The sequence below is a fragment of the Leptodactylus fuscus genome, chromosome 1, assembly GCF_031893055.1.
Source record: "Leptodactylus fuscus isolate aLepFus1 chromosome 1, aLepFus1.hap2, whole genome shotgun sequence".
Lineage (NCBI taxonomy): Eukaryota > Metazoa > Chordata > Amphibia > Anura > Leptodactylidae > Leptodactylus > Leptodactylus fuscus.
In genome coordinates, this window is record NC_134265.1 from 266471656 (window position 1) to 266490802 (window position 19147).

General features: G+C 42.9%; 2 protein-coding genes across 2 annotated transcripts in view; one reads left to right on the forward strand and one right to left on the reverse strand.

Moving 5' to 3' along the window:
* TRPC3 (transient receptor potential cation channel subfamily C member 3) overlaps positions 1–19147 on the reverse strand; it is a 356160-nt gene that overhangs the window by 133057 nt on the left and 203956 nt on the right. The gene's annotated exons all lie outside the window — the stretch shown is intronic.
* Positions 13467–18667, forward strand: LOC142195590 (neutrophil elastase-like). Its single transcript, XM_075265494.1, is given in 5 exon segments — positions 13467–13548; positions 14251–14404; positions 15337–15478; positions 15563–15796; positions 18518–18667. Coding segments are annotated over 5 exon segments (762 nt in total).

A 19147-nucleotide genomic window follows, 5' to 3' on the forward strand; every position in this document is an offset into this window, starting at 1 on the left:
GCTTCTTACCAGGACCTTTTTCATTTTTCTGCATAAAGGCACAAATTGAAATACATAAAAATTAATAAGAGAAATACGGAATGACAGAACTACAAATAAGAAATGACCTCTATATTCAAATAAATAAATGTATGAACCATGGCACCAGACATAAGTATACCTTTCCTTTACATTTTCCTGAAACACGTTAAAAAATATAAAGGGTTAAGCTATTAAGAACAAAACATTTTTTGGTTTAGTGTTTCTAAACATGATGTGTAACTACTTTATAATGTTAAAGGGATTCTACCATTAAAAAAACTTTTTTTTCTTGTTGACAACGGAATACCCTTAAGAAAAGCTATTCTCCTCCTACCTTTAAATGTCGTCTCCGCCCCGCCGTTTGGTTAAAATCCTGTTTTTTAACCGGTATGCAAATGAGTTCTCTCGCAGCACTGGGGGCGGGCCCCAGCGCTCAAACAGCACTGGGGGCATCCCCAATGCTGCGAGAGAACTCTCCAGCGCCGCCACATTCTTCTTCAGGAACAGGGGGCGTCACGCTTCTTCTTCCAGGGGTTGGCTTTAAACTTCTAGGCCTCGGGCCTAGGGAAAAGCTGACTGCGCATGCCCGCCGGCCACAAGAAAATGGCCGCTTACACAATATTGTAAGCGGCCATTTTTTTTGTGGCTGGCAGGTATGGGCAGTCGGCTTTGCCCTAGACCCGAGACCTAAAAGTTTGAAGCCAACCCCCGTTCCAGAAGAAGACCGCGTTCCAGAAGAAGATGGTGGCGGCGCTGGAGAGTTCTCTCGCAGCATTGGGGATGCCCCCAGTGCTGTTTCAGCTTCAAGAAGACACTTGATAGCTCATCTCTTCAGGAAGGCCTACAGCCTCTGATAGCATTTCTGCCACCACATCACCATCTGACCAGCTTCACCCACTGTCTCTATCCCTTTTCCCTGATAGGTAGTAAGCCCTTGCAGACAGGGCCCTCAATCCCACTGTTCCAGCTAGTCACTGTTAGTATTGTATTTGGTGTATTTTGTTGATTAAATGGAAATCGTCAAATGTACATCACTATGGAATTAATGGTGATCTAAAAATAAATAATAATCTACTATGTTACAAAGTTAAAATAAAATATGATTCATCAGACCAGCCCACTTTCTTTCATGGTCCAATTCTGCTACTCTATATAGGAATTAACTTCTGTCAGCCTACAGAGGCGTACTTATGTGCCTTACGTGCTAGCCTTTGTTTCCCATTATAGGGAGTCTGCCACCTCCCCCAAGCACCGTCACCACCATGTTACAGCGCACATCACAGTGATAGATATCATTTGTTAGATATGTGTGTCACATTTACAGATTTGAACAGCTTTGAAGTCTTATGCAAATTAGGCAGTTGGTGCACTGAGGTCAGGCCATCAGCTTCAGTCACTCAGACCCTGCCTGTACCACTCAATGCAGTGAGAGCTGATCCTCCCACTGCTGTGATATCATTCATCCTACTTGAGTGGCAAGAACAGTGGCCCCAGGGCTAAAGGCCCACCCTAAATGCAAGGACCAGCTCATATGCATCACAAAGGCATGTTTATGGACGCCTCTTAATGAGCCTTCGGCACACAAGACCTTGTCACAGTCATCGATTGTCCTTTTATTGACCAATGTACTAACAACTGCCTATGGGTAACAGCTATGACTAAGGGATCGTTTTCCTAATGCCCGAAACGCGTAAGCTGTATCTTTGTTGTTTTTTTCATGTTTGGATCCATGTTTTTGTAGATGTTTTTAACTTTTTGAGTAAAAGTTAAAAATTTTATTCTACTTTGGACATGCTGGAGTGAACGCTTTTTTTCTCTGCATCTTGTACCCCATTAAACAGCCCAGGAGATACTCCGTGCAGTCAGCTTCTGCTTATATATGTTTCTATCACTGGAGGATGCATTAATATGGTAGCAGCAACACACATTTTTGTTTTTTCTATATGGGTAACACCCACAAGACTTGCTGTTTCAGTTGTGTAGCCATCATAAGTTGACCCTTATCCAAGTTACTCAGATATAAGACCATGAGGTCTTCCTCTTTCTCTTCCGTTTTTCCTTAGCTGCTATGGACTCCTAGTATATCTTCTCTTCTCAGCTTATGTGTGTCTACGTCTGTAATATATTACTTTGTATTATCCTGTACCTGTATTACTATGCTGCTGTAACATACTGAAATTTCCCCAATGTGGGACTATTAAAGGATTATCTTATCTTATAGTATAGCTCCGTGATGGCGAACCTATGGCACACGTGCCAGAGAGGGCACGCAGAGCCCCTCTGCTGGCATGTGTGCGGTCACCCGGACCGCTCACCAACAGAGAATCTGGTAATAATAATAATAATACATTTTATTTATATAGCGCCAACATATTCCGCAGCACTGTACAATTTATAGGGTTCAGATACAGACATACATAACAAAGAACGTCATTTCACACAATGGGACTGAGGGCCCTGCTCAAAAGAGCTTACAATCTATGAGGTAGAGGGGGTGACACAAGAGGTAGCAGGGGCGGCATTGCTTATACAGTGTTCAGACAATTTTGTGCATTAGGAATTGTGATAGTCTTGTCTGAAAAGATGTGTCTTTAGTTTGCGTTTGAAACTGTAGAAGTTGGGAGTTAATCTTATTGTCCGGGGTAGAGCATTCCAGAGAAGTGGTGCAGCTCGGGAGAAGTCTTGTATACGAGCGTGGGAGGTTCTGATAATAGAGGATGTAAGTGTTAGATCATTGAGTGAGCGGAGAGCACGGGTTGGGCGGTAGACAGAGATGAAGGAGGAAATGTAGGGAGGTGCGGCATTATGGAGAGCCTTGTGGATGAGATCTGGTACAGGATTCACCACTGATGAGCAATCGTTGCCTTCAGTTGTATGTGCAAATGCACATACAGTTGAAAGCTGTCAGTGTAGGCCGTAGATCGCGCGACCGCGGCCTACACTGACTGCAGAGTTTGACTTCTGCCCGGATGCAGGCACGATGACGTGAGTTATCAGCGCCCGCAGTCAAAAGGAGGGTGGACGCCGGCGGCTCTTCATGGGTAAGTATAAGAGTGTGAGTGTGTCAGTCACACTGAAGAGCATATAATACTGGGGGATGCGTACTGAAGAGCACATAATACTGGGGGATGCTTACTGTGGAGCATATAATACTGTGGGGGGGGGGTATTGAGGAGCATATAATACTGTGTGTGAGGGGTACTGAGGAGCATATAATACAGTGGGGATGCGTATGGAAGAGCATATAATACGGTGGGGGGGTACTGAGGAGAATATAATACTGGGGGGTCGTACTGAGTAGCATATAATATTGTGGAGGGGGGATTGAGGAGCATATAATACTGGGGGGGGAGCGTATTGATAAGCATATAATACTGTGTGTGGGTGCCACAGTGGAGCATATAATCCTGGGGGGGGGGGGCTGCTATGGAGCGTATAATACTGTGTGGTGGGCCTACCATGGAGAATATTATACTGTAGGGGCGGCCACTGCGGAGTATATAATAATATTTGGGGTCCCCTCACTATTTATATCACACAGTATCTGTTTTATAGCAGACGTGATATTAGTACAGGCTGTAATAACATTGCATGGTCACTATAAAACAGATCCTGTGCGATGTAAACAGTGAACATTAAAGGGGCTCTATCACTAGGAAAAGTCATTTTTAACTAATCACACCTTTGCATAGCCCTTAGAAAGTCTATTTCACACCTACCTTTAGTATGTAGATTGCCTCAGTGGTTTCTGAATAAGTCCGTTTATATTCATATGCTAATTAGACTAGTGCACGATAGATGGTGCACACCTCTCTCTGCTGTTTTCTATGGGAGACTGCTCCTGCTGATGACTCGCTTCCTGTTTGCCTCACACACATAGAAGATAATGGGAGAGAGGAGGCTGCTGGGAACTTCCTGAGCTGGCTGGAGGCTCATTAGCATATCAATAAAAACTGACTTATTCAAACACCACTGAAGCAATCTATATACTAAAGGTAGGTGTGGAATAGCCTTTCTAAAGGCTATGCAAGGATGTGTTTAGATAAAAATGACTTTTCCCAGTGATAGAGCCCCTTTAATTGTTCTAAAGTACTAAATGCAGATAGCTTTACATTTCAGTACAAAGTTGTTTGTAGTAATGAAAGCTCTGTAAAACCTCATTCACACGACTGTAATTTGTGGGTCCGTAACTTTCTGCAATTGTGGATCGGCACAATTTTAAGTTTAAATTGCGGTGTTGGCACTTCCCTATAATTTAGTGGGTTTTGGGTTGCAGTTTGGGCACTCGGTCTCTAAAAGGTTCGCCATCACTGGTATAGGTTATGTTCACACTGTTTTTGATTGTTTACAGAGACAAATAGGTGGCTTGAAGGCATTGAGATAATGTACCCTTACACTGGCCAATATTTTGTATTAACACATTAGGTTTAAGAGCTGAATGTTCATTTGCTGCCTAATATATTTATAATTTTGGCAGCTGCCATTGTATTGAGATAATCTGTTATTATCTTCAGCAATCAGTGGATTAATGTTATAACTGATCACTGTATATATGTACAACTGTGATACAAAGAGTAAGCCGGTAAAGCCTGAGGTCCTAGGAGAGTGGTAAATGGTGGTTTGATATTCCCTGTGTAGAAGGATACTATGCCAACCGCACGTAAAGCCTGGCAGAAAGTTAGGAGTGAACATCCATTAGGTAAATAGTGTAGAATAAAAAGAACTCATCACAACAGACAGATTTAGAAAAGACTGCATAACCACACACAACATTACAGAATGGCATTTTATGTCCTCATGTTATTGCTGGTCCTTGCACTGAGATATTCTCTAAATGGCCATTTTATTCCAGTAGCACATTGTGCCTTCTTTTGCATTCAAAACCACAGCAATTTACTGCGGTGTACAATAGGATCCAGGGAGCAAAGACAACATCTCCCAAACTCTATTACTATATCTCCACCAGTCTGTGCTATTGATACCTGACCAGAAGGGTTTATCACTTCATGTTTTTTGTGTAAATTAGGTGAAATGTACTTTTGGAGTGTTTCTTATTTTCCTCGGCCTTGCTCTGTGCTGTAGATTTCCTACCTAACTGCTGCCCAGCTATACCTAGGAAAGAGTTGCCAATCAAAGGAAGGTATTAAGAGCTGGGCAGCAGTAAGGGGAGGTAATCTATACTGCAGACCGAGGCCCAGGGAATTTAAGAAACAAGCCAAAAGCCCTTTTCATCTAACTAGCATATGAATAAAACAGTGATAATGCAGTTGCAATGCTGAATAACAAAGGCATATTTGGAAAATGCGTAAACAGCACTACAAGGTACTGGGATTCCTTTGATTACAAGTTTCCTGGGGACGGACTCCCTTTAACCCTCTTGAGTTACACCGAAGAATAAACAAATCACATAGAATGAACTTACAAGGGAAGCAAACTGCACTCAAGAATGGATGCTGGCGTCTAGACTGTGACACTAGATCAGGGTATTAGCGCGTCTCAGAATGAGGCTTAGAGCATTAAACAGACCCTTGTAGCGTCATAGTGAGGTTAGGCAGTGCTGGATGAATGTATGTGTAGCATAAACACAAGCACATTCCAGTGAGCGCCCTCTATTGGTTTGCAACAATGAGGCAGCAACTGTCTTCCTAATTACATCATGGAAGGCGGATTTGCATATTCTTCCCATAGTTCCTTGCAAAGTGGAGTGCTAAAGGCTTAACAAATCTCCACACACCTATATGGTGGTCTCTCCCTAAGGAGTGACAATATCCCCCGAACCCTAGCATAAACACAGTGTATGTACATACGTATATGAATGAAAAGAATGCGAATGAATAATGAAAAAGTGGAAATAGAAAAACATCCAAAAAGTATACATACATATTAGGGCTGGGCAATTAATCAAAAAATAACCAAAACCAAGAATTAACCCAGATAACGCACTTGATTTTGTGTTGGTTATTACAATAATCACAAGGATCTACCTGAAGTTTTGTTCACACCAAACACATTTGAACTGGATCTCCTATTATTATACTCTGGGGTCTCTTCAGACCCCACAGTATAATAAGCTAGGGCCCTGGGGAGGTGATCAAACATAACAAACACTGTTACTCACCTCTCCTGGGCTCCGATGCGACTCCCTGTATCTATGCGTCATGTAATTGGGCCTCAGTGGTCCATGATGTCAGTCAGAAGGCCCAAGAAGAACAGGAGATTACACTAGAGCCTATGAGAGGTGAATAACACCGTTTTTTTATGTTTGATCACCTCCCCTGGGCCTCAGCTTTATTATACTCTGGGCCTGAAGAGACACCAGAGTATAATAACAGCAGATCTGGTGTTAACATGTTCAGCCTACAGTAAATCAGTGGACAAACCTTTCGAGGTACTCATATACAAACATATCCCCAAAGAGAGGCACACAATGGGACAGATTTATTAAAGGGGTTGGTCACTTTTAGACCAACATTGAGAGACAAATGTTATTGTTTGTATAATAAAAAGTTGTACAATTTTCCAATATACTTCCTGTATCAATTCCTCACGGTTTTCTAGAACTCTGCTTGCTGTCATTCATTCTGTTAGTTCTAGTGGATAAAAGTCTGACCATGGTCATGTGATTTACAGTCCATGGTCATGTGATGAGGACACAGGTGCACAGCTGATTACCAGGCAGATGTCTGATTATTGTGCTGTGACTATAACGAGCGTCACCTGTGTGTGCATCACATGACCATGGACCGCGTATCACATGAGTATCTCCAGCAGGTAGCGGCCTATTTACCAACCTCCCCAGACCTGTTCACTGCCGCCCCTGCTTCTCCTTGTACTATAGGCCGTTGTGGGCGGTAGCGAATAGGCCTGGGCACAGGCCGCGATCCCACTACCGCTATTATACTCAGGGGTTTTTTTCAGACCCCCGAGTATAATAAACAGAGCCCCAGGGGAGGTGAGAGAACATAATAAACACTGTTACTCACCTCTCCGGGATCCAATGTTAATCCTAGCAGGCCTCGGGCCTATATGGTAATGTGTCAGACGTCACATGGTCTGGGATATTACCATTTAGGCCCAAAGCCTGTGCTAGCAGTACCATATAGACCCAGTAATATCCTGTTACTGCTAGCACAGGCTTTGGGTTAAAATGGTAGTATCCCAGAGCACGTGATGTCTGGGACATTACCATATAGGCCCAAAGCCTGCTAGGATCAACATCGGATCCCGGAGAGGTAAGTAACATTGTTTATTATGTTCCCTCATCTCCCGTGGGGCTCCGATAATTATACTTGGGGGTCTGAAAAGACAGTCTATGGGGCATAATATAGGCTGCAGGGGCTGCTGTGGGATATATATATATATATATATATATATATATATATATATATATATAGGAGTTGGGTGTATGGAGAAGTGAGGAGTCAAGGATGTCTGTGTTTCAAACTTTACAGAGTCAAGTCACAGCTGGAAGAAGTGGTCATGGCGGTCCAAAGGGAAGAGACAGGAAATGTGGGAGGACATCAACTGTGAGTATTACTGCACAAAATATTACTGCATTGTATTTATTGTAATGTTAGCATCCCTAACCCCCCTGCTGTCTGAGGCGGACGATCAAAAGATGAACAACACCCCTCCATCTTTTGATCGTCCGCCTCAGGCAGTAGAGAGGCTAGGTCCAAGCCTATACTTATCTGAACATGTCCAGTATTTACTGTATTTTTTAGACAATAAGACGCGTTTCACTATAAGATGTAAATAATAATAAAGAAAAAAATATACCATATTAATTTAACCTTCCCTGGTGGTCAAATGAAATACAGGGTCGATGTCATTAAAGGGATTCTACCATTAAACCACTTTTTTTCTTGTTAACATGCCGGAATAGCCTTAAGAAAGGCTATTCTTCTCCTACCGTCGTCTCTGCCCTGCCATTTGGTTAAAATCACGTTTTTTGTCGGTATGCAAATGAGTTCTCTCGCAGCACTAGGGGCGGGCCACAGCGCTCAAACAGCACTGAGGGCATCCCCAATGCTGCAAGAGAACTCTCTCCAGCGACGCCTCCATCTTCTTCAGCAACCACCTCTTCACTCATCTTCTTCCGGCTGGGGTCACACTTTGACGCCTGCAAGTGGGCTTTGCCATCAGACCTCACGCAGAGCTGACCGCACATGCCAGCAGCCACTTTTTTGTGGAAGCCGGAAGACGACAAGTGAAGAGGCGGTTGCTGAAGAAGATGGAGGTGTCGCTGGAGAGAGTTCTCTCGCAGCATTGGGCCCGCCCCCAGTGCTGTGAGAGAACTCATTTGCATACCAACAAAACTGGGATTTTAACCGAACGGCGGGGTGGAGATGACTTCTAAAGGTAGGAGAAGAATAGCCTTTCTTAAGGCTATTCCGACGTGTTAACGCGAAAAAAAGTGTTTTAATGGTAGAATCCCTTTAACATGACTTTATACTGTATACGGAGGCACTAAAGGCATTATACTTTGTTCCATTAGTATAATGCCCCCTTATGTGGATCCACAGCCTCAGGCAGCGACTCCTAGCATAAATGGAGGGGTGAGATTTTTTTTTTTAATTAGCCAATGGCATTGGCCAAACGCTTTTTCAAACAGGTAGTGGTCAGTATTTTACTTATCGAATCCTGCTCCTGTCCGGTCAGGCCTCCACCTGTTCCTGCACAGAGTATTGCAGCATTCTTCATTATTTACATCCTGGAGCCAGACAGGACAGGAGCAGCGAATCAGTGGGTACCACATTGGCGGCTGCTGCTGGTTTGAATAATCTAAAAGGTAGCAGCTGATGTTGTATGGCACAGGTGAGTAAAAACAATGAACATGGGTGTCCAGCTGTCCACAGACATCCTGGGTCACAGCTGAGGCCCAAACACGTGTGTGGGACGTCGACCACGTATTGCTTTGACCTAGCGTCATTACAGCTGCATGCCCCACTGACCGCAGGGGCTTGTGACCCTGTGGCACGCAATGTCAGCCAGAAGAGGATACCTGTGGACCGCTGGACACCACAAGGATGCCCAGGAGAGGGGAGTATAAGTGTTTAGCATTTTTACCCACCAACCCCTTTGCCTCCACTTATTATACTCTGGGGTTTGAGGATACATAGTATACACCAGTATACCATGAGGGTCAGTAAAGGAGGTGTTACACTGTAGATACAGGGAAGAAGATGATGCCACGCACAGACTTAATCTTATTATGAGGGCTGTTCCTTCTGCTATGTAGTCGCTGCGATATCCATTCTATATACTGAAGCCTACATGTACATTCTTACTATACATCCTTATATTCCCCCCCTAGCCTATGCATGTGTATACAGCTGCCTACTTGTCTGTAAATCTATCAGTACATAGATGTCTGTTTATAGATATGATGTGCCAGATCCATGTGATAGAACTGCAGGGTTTGCATCACTATAACATGCAAGCATTTCTACCTACAATAGTAAGTGCACAGACTCATCTATTAGTGACTACATATCATATACTGTGCAAAACAGAAATCAAACACTGAAAACACAAGGAGTCAATAATCGGGAATGTAAGACACAAGACGTAAAGCGTTACAAGCTGTATAACGTTACTGCAGCTCACCTCAGCACAGTCACATAGCGTCCCTGCTAATAATACAAGCCCAGGAAGGGGCGGGCCTAGCGCAGTCATGTGACCAACTCCATGACTGACAGGAATTCCTACCAATCATCAGCAGGCATTGCTGCTAGGAAGTCAGGGAAATCATGGAAACCATGACGCGAAGTATCATTGTAATAGCATCACTGGGGAGGTATATACAACATAGCATCACTAGGGAAGTGTATACAAAGAAAGCCTTCCATGCAGTGCAGGGCTAAGTGAAGCAAACCTATATACAAGCTATACACTACACTGTACTGTGTAGAGAAAGGCAATACACAATGGCCAGCAAGCACTATACAAATGCTAAAAAGAATATACATACTAATAATGCGGATAGGTAAAGGTATAAGGGTCACAGGGGAGCACACACCTTCAGACATGCCCAGCGAACTGAATTCAAGCTACTAACACTAACATACAAAGCCATCCACAACCTGGCCCCTCCATATATCTCCAACCTAATCTCCCGCTACCTGCCCACACGTAACCTCAGATCCTCCAATGACCTCCTACTTCGCTCTGCCCTCATCCGCTCCTCACACAACCGTCTCCAAGATTTCTCCCGTGCATCCCCCATACTCTGGAACTCCTTACCAAGACACATAAGACTGACCCTCACAATCACAGGATTCAAGAAGGCCCTGAAGACTCACCTATTCAGGAAGGCCTACAACCTCCAATAACACTATCACCGCACTGCCATCTGTACAGTCTCCCCCCTCTCCTTCTGTCTCTACCCCCCTTCCCTCATAGATTGTAAGCCCTCGCGGGCAGGGCCCTCTACCCCACTGTGCCAGTCGGTCACTGTTAGTATTATATGTACCTGTATATTTTGTGTATTGTATGTAACCCCCAAATGTAAAGCACCATAGAATTAATGGTGCTATATAAATAAAGAATAATAATAATAATAATAATCTCCTGGGCTATTCCTCAGAGTCACCCTATTTTTAGCCCCCACCCTCACCTCACCCTGTTGTCCAGGAAAGGAGTGCAGCATGGGCCTGCCTGCGGAAACCCACAGACCCTATAGACTATAATGGGGTAAGCTGGGCTGAGCAGGACTTTTGTCTCCACATACTTTAAAGGGGCTCTATCAGCAAAGTCATGCTGATAGAGCCCCACATTTAAAAAGGCTATTCAGGCACCGTAAATGTTATATTAAACTACCCCCCCCCCCCCCCGTTTTAAAATAATACCCTAAAAAAGAATGTGATCTACTTAGGCATCGTGCACGCTGGGCGGGCATTCAGGGTGTCTTCTTCATCCACGCCTCTTCTTCCTCCGATGTCCTCCGGTCCCGTCCTCCTCCGGCACTCGCGAACTGACACTGATAAAAAAAAATGGCCTGGGCACCTGCGCAGTAGCCATAGTAGAAGCCGCATGCTACTGCGCATGCGCCCAGGCCATTTTTTTATATCAGTGTCAATTCGCGAGCGTCGGAGGAGGACAGGACCGAAGGACATCGGAGGAAGAGGAGGCGTGGATGAAGAAGAAGACACACCCTGAATGCCCGCCCAGTGGGCGGAGTGAAGGGGGTGGGGCTTAGCGCCGTTCGCAGGCAGAGAGCAGGCATGGAGAGGACCTGCTCTCTGCCTGAGCATGAGGGGAGGCTGCTGGAGCAGCGCTGCTCCAGTGGCCTCCCCAAACCACCACCACTCGGTGCTAAGCCAGTCCAGGACAGCTTGTCCTGGACTGGCTTAGGTAAGCAAAAATGCCGCCCTCCCTGGGGCCCTGGCATAGCACCACCTGAAGTGGTCGCTTCAGGTTGCCTCATGGGAGGTGCGGCGCTGGGAGGGGGGTTACTATGCCTATTAATGTCAGGTATTTGGAGTTATTCATTTACTGTTAGTAACTCCATGTGCCTCATATTAAAATTAACTAACCCCATCATGTCCCTCACATTAACCCCCTGTGTACTTCACCATAAGGGTTACTGATGTGTGAAATATATGGGGGTACCAATCATGAAGATACTTCATTATTACCTCCATGTCTCCCACATATCATTAACTCTTATGTGAGGCTCACAGGGGGTTAATGTGAAGGACATGATGGGGTTAATTGCTATTAATATGAGGCACATAGATTATATAAGCTGTAATGCACATGACTGTACTTTTTATCCTCAATTGTGGATAAAAGTATGGACTATTATATTTCAATGGGCCCAGTACACACGGCCATTGTTTTTGCGGTTGTGTGTTAGGGCCAAATTGAAGAGCTGCAAAATATGGAGCAGGTCCTATATGTCTCCTATACCTAGACCAGACATGTCCTCATAAATGGGTGGTATTACATAGGGGCGGATCCAGAGCCGGGCAACTGCCTGGGGCCCCCGACCAGCGGGGCCTCGCGGCCCGGACCTAACAAATTGGTCCCGGTCGGCGGGAGGTATGTCCCGATTTTAACTCATCGGCGTCCGTAGCGGAGCTGAATACATAGGCGTTTAAAACAGGAGCTGTCAAAGTTTAGCTCCTTCTTTAATGCTGTACTCTGGCATTTTTAGCCGCGATGTGATGACGTCACATCGCGCCTACAATATGTGTATGAGTGAGACTGCGGAGAGAGCGGTGGGGGAGCGAGGGAAGGAGAGTGTGGTTTTTTGTGTTAAACATTAAGATGGAACATAATATAGGGGGCCCATGAAATTGGGGCAGATGAAGGGGAGGGGGAAGAACGGCATGACACTGGGGCAGGGCAGATGAAGGGGGGGAGAACATAATGGCTCTGGAGCAGATGAAGGGGGGGAGAACGGCATGACACTGGGGCAAATGAAGGGGGGGAAGGCATGACACTGGGGCAGATGAAGGGGGGGAGAACAGCATGACATTGGGGCAAATGAGGGGGGGGGAAATGGCATGACACTGGGGCAGATGAAGGGGAGGAGAACAGCATGACACTGGGGCAGATGAAGGGGAGAACGGCATGACACGGGGCAGATGAAGGGGGGGTGAATGGCATGAAACTGGGCAGAAACGGGGGGACATGAAACTGGGGGGACATGATACTGGGGACAGAGATGGAGGGGGGACTTGAAACTAGGGGCAGATGAAGGGTGTATATGAAAGTGGGGGAGAGATGGAGCGGGGACATATAATTTACGGGTGACTGTAGGAGGATTATACTGTGTGGGAGCACATGAAAAATGAATGAGAATAGGCGTTGCTTCTATGCCGCTGGCCATGCGGGCGCGCTCCCAATGCAGCTAATAGTACACAAATAAGGTCAGTTTTATAAATTGGTCAACCACAGCTAACTAGTTTAAAAAAAAACGCCTCAAAAATGCATTTTTGGGCTAATGTTTTCAAAAAATGGAATATGGAAAATATGGAATACCCCCCAGACCCTTCGGTAAGTAGGGCCCCGCCAAAGTCAGTTGCCCAGGGCCCCGCAAAGCCTGGATCCGCCACTGCACCAGTGTGTAACATGCTAGTTACAAAAAACAGGACCTGTGCATGATATTGTTTACTTGCCTGATATCAGATTGGGTGGGCGAGTAGGGCTAGAGTTATGGAGCTGCATAGTAATTATTAGCATGTAGATTATTAGATGATATATAGTACACAGCTTTCTATAGGTTGACCCATGTTATCTAATTCATCTTCATGAATGTAGAGTAAGTGTTATAAAGCAATAGCCAATTTTGCCGTGTCACTGTAGTTTTCCTAATTCCCAATTTCCTTTTCTTCATCTTCTGCAGTTACAACTTTCTCAATATACTTTAGTAATACCAGTTAGTTGGGTAACCTGAACCGTTAACAGAGAATTATAAATGAGCAGCACCAGAGAAAATGATGAAAATATAGTCCATCACTACCATGGAGCATCTTCTCACAATATTAGCAGCCTTCTGGATATGCCAGGTGGATGGAGGTGAGTACAAGTGGAAATAAAGCAGGTTTGTTTGTATTTTGGAGTGTATGGGATTCTATTTTTTTCTATGGATTGTTCTGTGCTCTAATATACAATATCATATACAGTATAAATGTAACAGTTCAGTTTATCAGAAGAAGAACTATGTGGTGATGATAGTCAAAGAGGCTATAAAATAAAAAATAATGTGAACGCTGTCCCATATAGGGCTCACAATCTAAATTCCCTATCAGTATGTCTTTGGAGTGTGGGAGGAAACCCTCCTTGTATACATTTTTATGTACATTGGTAATATTGCATAGAGGTAAATAACTGCCTCATTACTCTTCAGTATCTAAATATTATAAGGTAAGTGAACGTAAATGGTTATTGTTTCTGAGGATTTTTAACAGCTGTAAGCAAATCTTGCCGCTGACACAGATGCATGCTATGCTAAGGGGAAGACACATTTAGTGACTGCCAAGCAGCAGAGGTGCAGCATTGGGGTAATTGGGGCAATAGCTTATTGTATGTGTCTTCTTCATATAAGCTGTACAATAACAAGGATATCATAGTTTTTGAATTCGGTGAGGATTTGTCTCAAAAGTCTATTAAAATCTGATCAATCTGTCTATCTTGCCATATATGTAGTTTATTTAATTGTTAAATATTTTTTAGTTTCTCTTTCTTGTGTTAACACAATGTTTTGGTTTTTTTTTTCAGGAACTTTCCGTAGTGAGATTGTTGGGGGCAGGGAGGCTGCCCTCAACTCGCACCCTTACGTTGCCTCTCTTCAGATAAGGCGTCAGCATTTCTGTGGGGGATCCCTCATTGCACAGCAATATGTAATGACAGCTGCACATTGTCTGTCAGGCACGTAAGTTGATTAAAAGTTACCTTTTACTGTATGCATGCATGAATTGCCATAAGGATAGCATGGACCTACTGTTTGTTCCTAAAGGGTGCATTAGGCCTAACTAACTACATGTGTCCCTTTTTCCTGCAGAAGCTTTCAATACATAAATAATTCTTTTTTCTATGATTTCCTATGCTCTAGATCTAGAGAAATAGTTAATTTCCCACTGCATACCATTCTTAGATAGGTATGCATTCCCATTATCTACATCCAAATGTAAGACAAATCAAATGAATCAAGTACCGTATATACTCGAGTATAAGCTGACCCGAATATAAGCCGAAGGAGGAAATGCAGCAGCTACTGGAAAATTTCAAAAATTAAAATGGAGTTTTTGGGTGCAGTAGATGCTGGGAAAGGGGAGGGGGTGTTTTGGTTGTTTGTCTGCCCCTTCGCTGAGCTTGAAGACTGTCCCCCCCCCCCCCTCCCTTGGAATTCAGTCTGGCTGAATACAGGGTATCTGCAGTGCTCCTATTAACCCCTTTCTGACGGAATAGGAGCACTACAGATCCCCTATATTCAGTAGACCGGGCACTTTCAGACACAGGGATACCTAATGTGTATGTGTTTCACAGTCATTTTCAACTTTTATATGTATTCTAGGGAAAGGAGGGATTTAGAACTTTTATTTTTTTTATTTTTTTTAAAGCTTCTTTTTTTTCCCCACTATTTTATGGGAGATTCTATACATTGATATAAAAAAAATATTTTTTTTTTCCTGACTGGAGTATAAGCCGAGGGGGGCTTTTTCAGTACAAAAACTGTGCTGAAAAATTCGGCTTATACTCGAGTATCCGTTTGACTTTGCCTGTATACAATATTACCAATGTACATTAAAATGTTTAATGAATTGTCCATTAAAATGAATTGTATTATTCCCTTCTGCCACTCAGAGATCCGAGTCAGGTTACTGTAGAACTGGGAGCACATTCCCTTCGCAGAAATGAGGCCTCCAGACAAACATTCCGAATTTCTCGAATGTTTGAAAATGGCTTTGACCCACAGACACTGGAAAATGATATCCTTATTTTACAGGTGAGATGACATCATTTAATAGACTAACACTGTTACCTGTTCTTGAAAAATTAATCTGTCTTTGGGTTTCTCTTGTTGATGCAGCTTGATAGGCGAGTAACTCTGAATTCCAGAGTTAATATGATTACTCTACCTCGGGTCAATGAGACAGTCCCTGCTGGGACCCAATGTATCACTTCAGGATGGGGGAGATTGGGAACACAGGCAAGGATTCCAGACCGTCTTCAGGAGCTCAATGTCACAGTGACTGGAAGCGATTTATGTCGGCCCAACAATATATGCACTGGAGTGTTTATGCGGCAAGCTGGCATATGTTTTGTAAGTAACAGAAGACAATGTATATTAGTGAGTTGCCATCATTCCAATCCCTATTCTCCACAATTCCACCAAAATTTCTTTCTGCTCCTTTTCCACTGATTCCATGAGCAGCTAGTCCCTTCGGCATGTAGCGTGCATGCGAAATGCTTTATTTGCGCCAACGGGACTAACTGCTCATAGAAGCAGTGAAGAGGAGGAGCAGTAGGGAAGAAGGGGGCATTGAAGAAAAGGCTGATGACACTGGTGAGCTCAGAGGACAGGGGTAACGCCCCTTGTGCTCCATGAAGACTAATTAGCATAGTGTTCATGGGCTGAGGGCTTATGACAAACCATCAATTAAAGGCCAGGAAATAACCCACTGTTAATTTTTATATTAAACATATTTTAATATTTTTTAGTGATGTTTTTCATTTTCTATATTTGTTTCTATAGTTTAAAAAAAATCTAAAATGCGTGTAATTCTTACTCTTGCCATTAAGCCAATTTGTGCCAATTAGTAGCTTCCTGTCACATAGAGATGGATCATGGGCCGTAGACACATTGGTCTGGGGAAGAACATGTTGACTTCTACAGCAAAGTTTTCTGGGCATGCTCTGTGATCCATGAAAATACCATTGCAGGGAGAGAAATTGTGTAGTATATGGTAAGATCATCCTAGGTGAACATCAGTCCATTAAATGCAAAGTGACCTTACTTGTATTTGCAAAGGGAAAGAAATCAGCAGAGGTAAGCTGGGAAAACACCTAGTGTGATTTGTGGATTTTGTGTCCTATCTACATCCACTAATAGCTGTGATAGCCGTGATCATCAGTGTGCTAACAAGTAAGGGGGCTGCTGCAAAGAATTCTCCAAAAGAAAACAGAAAGTTTCAGTATATTATTTGGCTTAGTGACCAGAGTTAGAGCTGCAATATTTTTAGGATTTTTTTAATTCTAAAAAATATACATAATAACAGAAAATGTTTAGTAAGGTCACTAAAATTCTTTAAAAATATTTGTAAACAAAATTTGAACAAAAAATAGGTAATTTTGAGGAAACACTTTCTCTTTATATGCTATGGACATTCTTGCATCTAATGGTTTTTCTGAATTTCAATTTTTATGAGATAAAAATGTTTTTAGCATTGGTTTTTTAATAAAAGATTCACAATTGTTTGTCCTCTGCAGCCCGCATGTGATTTTATACATTGCTGACAGCTCAGAACCATTAAGAGTGAAAACCATCAGACAAGCCTGTACCTCTGCTTTCCTGCATTAATCTGACATAAAAAGGTTTTCTGGTCCCCTGGCTAATTTTTATTCTAATCACCTAGCCTCAGAAAACGTCATCAGTATCAGATTGGTGGGGGCTTGTTCCAGGCTGCCTCCATTGCCAGAACCTATAGCGTAATAATGCCAGAAACAGGACAGGTCATCAATATTATATTGGTGGTAGTCTAACAGTCAGACCCCACACCGATCAGCCTCTAATTCTGGAACTTATACAGGGGACAGAGTTAGAAGCAGAATACTCTGTTCCCTGTACAGTGGCTATGGTACTACAGCTTTTCTCCTTTTCAAGTGAATAGGAGCAGAGTTGCAATACTCTACTATGGTTCCTATACAGGGGACAGATGGCCTTTTACTTTCAGCTCTGTCCTCTGTATAGGTTCCAGCACAAGACCACAACTGATCAGATATCAATGACCTAGCATAACGATAGATCATTAGAATCAAACTTTATGAGGGGACAAAGAAACCCCTTTAACAGTCTAATAAGATAATTTTTAATGAAACTTGTGAGTGAGTCATTATACAGTTTGCCTGATGGATTTCATTCTGGATGGGACTGAGCAGGCCATGATCAGAATCAGCGCTACTTACAGAAATTATTTTTATAACAGTTATGTAGTTTAACAGAAATAAAAATTGATGCAAAAGTGTTCATAACCTTTAGGTCTTTGAGGCTGTGGCCCCATGGGCCGGAAACGCTGCGGGAAAAAGCGTTTTACAGTAAACTGCAAAGTGGATGGGATTCTTGTGAATTCCATGCCCACTTTGTGGTAAAAACCGCATCGCAGACATGCTACGTTTTCCAAAACAGCACGGTTTTGGAAATCGCAGCATGTTAATTATAGCTATGGAAACGCTGGCGGCTTCCCCAAGGATATAATAGTAACAGGACTTTTCACTGTTCTGATTTTATTCAGTTTCTCTGTTTGTCATGTATATTGTTAAAAATTCTTAATAAAAATTACAGTTTAAAAAAAAAAAAAAAAAATAGTAACAGAAAGTCCACGGAGGAAAACTCCGCGAACTTTCTGTTTAAAGCGTTGCAGGAAAAACCGTGATGCGTTCCTGCCACGTTTTTTCCCGCAGCGGTTTATAGCTGTGGGTCATCCCGTGGGGCCTTAGCCTGAAGAAACTTGGTGAATGAGATAGAGACCAAGCTCCATCATCACTAACTTGTGAGATGGAAAACCTAGTGTGAGACAAATGTCTTTTCTTATTTGACTTGTGAATAACTTGAGAATTCAGGATCAAACTTTTGTACATATTTAATCTATTGATAATACATTAATGGCCAGATTTCATATGTGAAGAATGGCTGGGGCTAAATATGCACAGTCCCATGTTTTTTGGTTGTAGTCATCTGAATGTATATGTTAAAAAAATAAAACATAAAGTTTTTTGCAGTTTATGTTCTAGATATGAATTAAATTGTTCTTTCATATAATTTCAGGGCGACTCAGGGGGACCACTCGTGTGCAATGGGATCATTCAAGGCATTTCTTCTTTCATAATCCGGACTTGTGGAAATGGGGTAGCTCCTGATTTTTTCTCACGGGTTGCTCTTTTCCGAGACTTCATTGATCGCTCCATCAAGAGCTGACAAGGGAAGAAAGCTCTCGTTTTTTCACGAAAATCAAAAATGAAACAATTGTCTTTAACTCAATTGTAGAACCTTACATTGTTTTCTGTCATCACAATGTCATCACATTGATAAACATGTATTTCTACTGCAGAGTGTTGGTGTTTCTTTTATCTATTTATGACTATGTCTATCATTTGATTTAGGCAAATTTCAGTAATGACATGTTGGAATCCTCTTTAGAAAGGCTGTTCTAGTTCTGCCTTTCTTCATCTCTTCTTCAATTGCTTTTTTGAAATGAGACTCCCTTTAAAGGTCTATTATGGTTTTTCCCTGTATAAGTGAATGATCTTTTGATGAACAATTAACATAGACAACTCTTTATTAACCTTGAGAATCAGTTGCTCTGACAGTCAGAAGCCTATTGAAGGCTCCTAGGTTTGTTATCAGCATACTACTGTAGGCAGCCTGTAATGCACTATCAAGATGTATTTGGACACC